General features: G+C 47.0%; 1 protein-coding gene across 1 annotated transcript in view; it reads left to right on the top strand.

The window, feature by feature from the left end:
- The window catches only part of CSTF1 (cleavage stimulation factor subunit 1), an 8,436-nt gene extending 1,886 nt beyond the window's left edge, over nucleotides 1-6,550 (top strand). Inside the window, exons 3-7 of the mRNA XM_082292700.1 lie at nucleotides 32-227; nucleotides 1,493-1,770; nucleotides 2,719-2,916; nucleotides 3,405-3,795; nucleotides 5,069-6,550. Coding sequence (XP_082148826.1) covers nucleotides 32-227; nucleotides 1,493-1,770; nucleotides 2,719-2,916; nucleotides 3,405-3,795; nucleotides 5,069-5,328 — 1,323 coding nt within the window. The 3' untranslated portion in view covers nucleotides 5,329-6,550. The remainder of the gene's footprint in view (nucleotides 1-31; nucleotides 228-1,492; nucleotides 1,771-2,718; nucleotides 2,917-3,404; nucleotides 3,796-5,068) is intronic.
- Nucleotides 6,551-6,869: the final 319 nt, after the last annotated feature.

The following is a 6,869-nucleotide window of genomic DNA, read 5'->3' as shown; positions in this document are numbered from 1 at the left end:
TCTTGTATGTGATTTTTGTTCTTCATTCCAGGCCCCCCCAAGGCAGTCCCTGCTCACAATGTATAGGACAAAAGTCAGTTTGAAAGACCGTCAGCAACTTTACAAACTGATAATTAGTCAGCTGCTTTATGATGGATACATCAACATTGCCAATGGCTTGATAAATGAGATCAAACCACAGTCTGTCTGTGCACCCTCTGAACAACTGCTGCACCTAATTAAGTTAGGTAAGCCGGAATCAAAAGCTGACATAAAAGTCTAGTTTCTAAATCCCCAGTGAATTAAGAGTTGGTGTCACTGGAAAGACACCTTTGATGCAAAGGTGGTGTCTGGTAATAGCACAACACTTGTACATTTGGGTACAGCCTTTGCTTCTGTGGGTTTTTTTGAAGGGCATTCCTGTTTCTTTAGAAACAAACCAGATCCCTGAGTGTTGCCCAAATCTGCTTGAACTCCTCTAAGGACACTCAGCATCCTGGGTGAGTGGTAGCTTTCTCAAAACATCCCAGTAAATGGGAACATTGAGCCCACAGATCTGAGGGAAAACGCCACCTTCACAGTTCTGCTGACTTTAAAAGTAATTATTTCTATCTGGTTGTTCCTGACAGTGTTGGAAAGGGAGCAGGTCCTTCCATTGGCAATCTTTGCTGGCTTTTATGTATCAGTCCCCAGGAAAGAGCTTCACAGTCTGGGGCCTCAGCAGGGCTGTCACCTGTTCTCTCCCTGTACTCCCTCTGGAAGTGCCACAGCGTAGGGAAATCAGGGAAAACCCCTGAGCTGCATTTGGAACAAGCTGACCAAGTCCTGGAAGAGCTCTGACCATGACACTGTGTGTAACTCAACTGGTTCTGCTGCCTGAACAAGCTGAGTGCTGAGGGTATATAAATCTGTGAAGCCTTGTGTCTGTTTGAAATAGAAATTTTAGACTTGAAATGAGCAGATGAAAGCAGCAAAAACATCAGCACTGGGCTGAAAACTCTTTGTGTCTGCCCTGTTGCCACTTCCAGTGCTGAACTCTCTGGTCTGTGGCTGCATCCTGGAAATAAAGATAAAAATCTCTAAAGTGGGTTTGAAGAACGGTAACATTTTTCCCTTGCAATGCTGGGATAGTTTGGCTTCAGTGCCATAAAATAGGAAAAGAATCAGTAATTGCCTTTGGGTTTTTTGCTTTAAAACTCAAGTAATGATGTTGGGGCTTGTTGTTCCCCTGTGAAAAGCTGACCAGAGGCCTGTCCACAGCCAGTGACTGATTCTCAGTGCATTTATCAGCACTTTCCAGTCTCACTGGGGTATTCCCACAGTTAAGGAGGAGCTGTTCCTGCCCCAGCGCAGCCCAGCTCCCATTCATTCCTCCCCAGTGCTGTGTGACCAAACCTGCTCTGCCAGCTCAGCTTCACCCTCTGGGCTGCCTTTCCCAGAACCTTCCCCGGAGCCGTGGCAGGGGCTGAGGAGAAGGGTCCCTGCCCTGAGGGCGTGCCCTGTGTGTCCCCAGGCATGGAGAACGATGACAGCGCTGTCCAGTACGCCATCGGCCGCTCGGACACCGTGGCACCGGGCACCGGCATCGACCTGGAGTTCGACGCCGACGTGCAGACCATGTCCCCCGAGGCGTCCGAGTACGAGACCTGCTACGTGACATCCCACAAAGGGCCCTGCCGGGTGGCCACCTACAGCAGGGATGGACAGTTAATAGCCACAGGGTCAGCTGATGCCTCCATCAAAATCCTGGACACCGAGAGGATGCTGGCCAAGAGTGCCATGCCCATTGAGGTAAGGGATTGGAACCACTCTGGGAGTTGTGTTCATGGCATGCCCAGCAAGATCAGGGATTGTCATACTGGGAATTCTGTCCATGCCATGCCCATTGAGGTAAGGGATTGGAACTACTCTGGGAGTTGTGTTCATGGCATGCCCAGCAAGATAAGGGATTGTCATACTGGGAATTCTGTCCATGCCATGCCCATTGGGATAACTCGGGAAATGTAACCACTCTGGGAGTTCTCTCCATACCATGCCTGTACCTTGTGGCTGCTGCAGTGGGTTGGACTAAATACTTGTCTCAACATATTCCCTACTCCAGCAGCTGCTTGTAAAGTCCTGTTGAAGGAAGAAGAACCAGGGCAGGGACACTGGTGTCACTCCTGGCAGCAGGGAGAGAACTGAGCCAGAAGTGGCTTCTGCTGGGTGCTGATCATGGCTGTATTGTCTGACCACAGTTCATGCTGAACCCACCTGTGGCCTTTGCAGCCCCCACAGCCACCCATGTTTTCCACTGGGTATTTCAGAGCTGTTTCACACACTGATTTGCTTCATCTTTCTCCAGGGCAGTTAGCAGGTGGCAATGAAAAGTGGTTTTTTTTTTGCTCAGAGCACACACCAAATGGTCAGCAAAGAGCTGCAGTTTCCGTGCAGCTTCTCCTGATTCTTCCAGCAGTCAGTGTTTTGCTTTGGGCTCTTTATGAAGGTGATGTTTTGCACCAATTCTCTGCCACTGAAACTGCTTTGTCCTTGAGCCAAGTAGTTTTGACCTTCATAAAGACACAGGGATCTTACTTGTTGACATGTAAAGGGCCTTCAGATAATGAAGGGAACAGACTCTGTGCCTGGTCGTGTCAGAAAGGAGCTGCTGTTCATTCACTCTGGCAAGCCTAAAACCTACTTTTCTTGTCAAAAACCTGCTCTATTTTCCAACAGCAAGATGTTAAATGTTCTTTGTAGGTCATGATGAATGAGACAGCCCAGCAGAACATGGAAAACCACCCGGTGATCCGGACTCTGTACGATCACGTGGATGAAGTGACGTGTTTGGCTTTCCACCCAACAGAACAGATCCTGGCATCTGGGTCGAGGGACTACACACTTAAATTGTTTGATTATTCAAAACCTTCTGCCAAAAGAGCCTTCAAGTATATCCAGGTGAGATACTGTTCAGAGCAGTCAAAGCTCAGATGTTTGAGTGCTGAGGTGTTGTGAGCTGACCTGTGCCTCAGGGTTTAGGGGTGCAGGGGGACACAGGTACAACACTGGCAGACATTACAGACATTGTGTCTTTAGTCTGTGCATCATGGACACCTGTATTTAAATTAGTGCCAGTCAGCTTTTTGTTCATTAGACCAATTCTAATATGAATAACTTGGAAGTTAATTTTATTATCTTTGTTCTGGAGGAGCATTTGGGATTAGGTGCTGGTGGGCTGGGGCGATGTGATATCCCAAAAATGAGGAGGCACTGCAGGCTGCTCTAGAACAAAAGCTACAATGCAGCCACAGGCAGCCTGTCCCTTCAATCCCATTATTTGTGCTGATAATTTCAGTAGTATTTTAGCATTTTAACACCACCAGCACTAACCCTTCCATTTCAGATTTTTTCCTTCCTCACCCCACTGTGCATATTTAATCCAACAGGAAGCAGAGATGTTACGCTCCATTTCTTTCCACCCTTCTGGGGATTTCATCCTGGTGGGGACCCAGCACCCAACATTACGCCTGTATGACATCAACACCTTCCAGTGCTTCGTGTCCTGCAACCCCCAGGACCAGCACACGGACGCCATCTGCTCCGTCAGCTACAACGCCAGCGCCAACATGTACGTGACAGGCAGCAAGGACGGCTGCATCAAACTCTGGGATGGGGTCTCCAACCGCTGCATCACCACCTTTGAGAAGGCACACGATGGAGCTGAAGTCTGCTCTGCCATTTTTTCCAAAAATTCCAAGTATATCTTGTCCAGTGGGAAAGACTCTGTAGCTAAGCTCTGGGAGATATCCACTGGTCGGACGCTGGTGAAATACACAGGTATGTAGCAGGTGACTTTCCAGCCTCCTTCTTTTCCAGGTGCTGAGCCATGGCAGGGCTGGAAATATTGTCAGAACAATAATGATTCCTAAAGGCAATGGAGAAACTGCTGCTTTGAGGATAAATCACCCCAGATTTTTGAAAACACTTCCTGTAGACTAATTCCAGAAGAGAAGCTGTGCTTCTGTGTGTCAGTGTAAACGTATTTAGTCAGAGTAGATCTGGAGAAGTTTCTGACATCGTTACTCCATTGTTTTGGAGGGAAGTTACCACTGAATTAGGGAAAAATAAGAAACACTGAACCTACTTCAGGGCAGTTGATTTAACCATTAACTCTTGTAGCTCTATAGCCATTGCAATACTCTGAAATGTACCTACAAGCTTCAAGTTTGCAGTTGTGTGCGAGGTAGTCATCCTTGGAGCATGCTGACAGTGCCATGCTTGGATCTCAGCAGGATTTAGGGAATAAGGAAGGCTGTGGAAGCTTTGCATGTGACAGCAACTGTGGAGAGCCTTTGGGGTCAAGCACTGATGTGTTTAAGCAGTAGGAGCACAAAAGATGCCGAAGATTGGTGTGTGTCAGCTTTGGGGTTTGTAGCTCTCTTTGCACTCCTGCTCCCGGCCAGCAGGGAGCAGCACTTTCCCGGGAAACCTGTGCGGGATCCCAGGTAGGATTTGGTGTGTGCGGTGCACTGTCAGTGTCTGTATAGGAAGCACATTTTATCTGAGGGTATGGCCAAGGCAGGTCATACAGCGTGTGCCATGTGATAAATACACTGGAAATTCCTCAAGGATCACCAGAGTTTGTGGGTTCTCCTCTCTGTGCTCTTTCCCCTTGGTCACAGCTGAAAGCCTCAGGCAAAAATACCCTTAAAGGTAAAGGCTTGGACTTGGCACAGCTGCAGTAGGTAGTTTTAGAATATATACATGGACACCAGGAGGAATTTCCCCATGCAGAAGGTGGTCAGGCCGTAGCAGGAGCTGCCCAGGGATGTTTGGAGTCCCCATCCCTGGAGGTGTCCAAGGAGGGGCTGGATGTGGCACTCAGTGCTCTGGGCTGGGTGGTGAGGTGGGGATGGGTCACAGGTTGGACTCAAATCTTCCTGGTCCTGTAACTACAAAAGAATATTCATCCCTACATCACTTGTTGCTTGTGGAAGCGGTTGGACAGCAGAGAAAATACAGCTCCTTTGTAGAAAGTTGATACTTAGAGAAAATTATTCTTAGGCATTGAAAATTTCCTAAAAGTCACTATTTTGCTGCCTGTATTTAGGTGCTGGTTTGAGTGGCCGCCAAGTACACAGGACTCAGGCTGTGTTCAACCACACAGAAGATTACGTGCTGCTCCCAGATGAAAGGACCATAAGTCTGTGCTGCTGGGATTCCAGAACTGCCGAGCGCAGGAACCTCCTGTCCCTGGGGCACAACAGCATCGTGCGCTGCATCGTGCACTCGCCCACCAACCCCGGCTTCATGACCTGCAGTGACGACTACAGGGCCAGGTTCTGGTACAGGAGGTCCACGACAGACTAAGGAGAGCTTTGCAAGCAGAGCTGCTGCAGCCCTGTGGGATTGTACTGCCAACAGCTGCCTCCGGGGAAGCCGCGCTGGGCCCGGGCTGAATTCTGTCAGACGTGGCAGGAGATAACAAAATACTGACGCTCTTCACCCCACACTAATTTTTTTATTAGTGTGCGTGGTTTAATTTTTTAAGACATCTCTAATTGTACTGAAGGGAGGGGGGTGGAGAATAAAATGATCCTGGCAGGAAGGGCTAAGCTTGTTCCCCTGCCTTTCTGAATCACACAAGGGATAATGGGACTGTGTCTTGCTCAAACTGGGCAGAAGGAGCCAGTTCTGCTCTGAGTTGTGTTTGTGCAATCCCACTGAACTGTGGTAGAGAAGAGATCACACAAAGAGCAGCAGAACTTGGTGTAGATGCGTTAATGAAGCCTTAAGCTGCCTTCAGCCACAATTCATTGTTTGTAAAGCTCTGGTTTGTATCTTTCAGTCTGGGGTTTTGGTGAATTCTTTTTTGTGTTTTTTGTTTATTGGCCAAGTGGTCCTTCAGTTCTGAGTTGTGCCATAAGAATTCAAACAGGATTTTAAACTGTTTAGATGAATTCAAGAAATGGTCTTCTAGTTCTGGTGTTAAAACTCAGATTTCATCTCATTTTGAATTTATCTTAACAAGTGGGACCTCAAAGTGAATTTCTAATCGTTTTAAGGAATATCCACATTGCAACTAAAATGTGACAGTGCTGCTGCAGGTGAAAATGACAATAATTTTGCCTTAGAGACCTTTAGTATCCTCTCAAAGAAAGAAACTTGTGCATCTGAATTTTTGTGTATGTACCTCAGAAATGTCACTGTTCCATTTGACTGAGAAACCTTCATCTATATCTGTTACACAGCACTTGAATTACATTCTTTTTTAATTAGTCACAAACCCAGTGCCCATCGTTAAGAAACTGTGCATAAAACTTCTCTAAGTTGGAAAATTCATTACTTGTTCTCCCAGAGATCTGCCTGAGCAGAGCCTTAAACTTGTTCTTGGAGGCCTCCTCGTGCAGAGCTTTTGGGTATCACAGCTGGGAGCTCCTTTGCTCAGAGCTCAGCGCTTGCCTTCATGAGGGAATTTAAATGTGAGGTGGTTCTTGCTGCTGGATTAACTTCCCATCACACTGAGGAATTGTCAAGGGCTGGTGAGGGTACAGGTTTTGTCTGTATTTAAATAAAGATTGCTTTTTAAAAAGCTCTTTGATACATAAAGAAGGGATTGTATTTGTTTTCTATATAACAAAAGAGAAGAGGATCAAATATGGGAGGCTGGGGCTTTGGGGACTTGGGAATGATGAATTTATTGTGTTACACCTGAATCAGGTGCAGTTATAGACTCCAAGTGGAGAATGTGGGATGTTCTTTTTAAAAGAATGAAATTTCATTTTCTCTTGGAAAGCTCCCTGTATGCAAAACATTTCTGAGGCTCAGTCCTCTTTGCTCCTCTGCCTCTTGAGTTTCTGACTCTTCAGAAGCAGTGGTGGCAAGAGATAGTGGTGCTGGTGGCTTTTTTG

Source organism: Coloeus monedula (assembly GCF_965178545.1).
Source record: "Coloeus monedula genome assembly, chromosome: 17".
NCBI lineage: Eukaryota > Metazoa > Chordata > Aves > Passeriformes > Corvidae > Coloeus > Coloeus monedula.
This window is presented reverse-complemented; position numbering and strand designations above follow the sequence as displayed.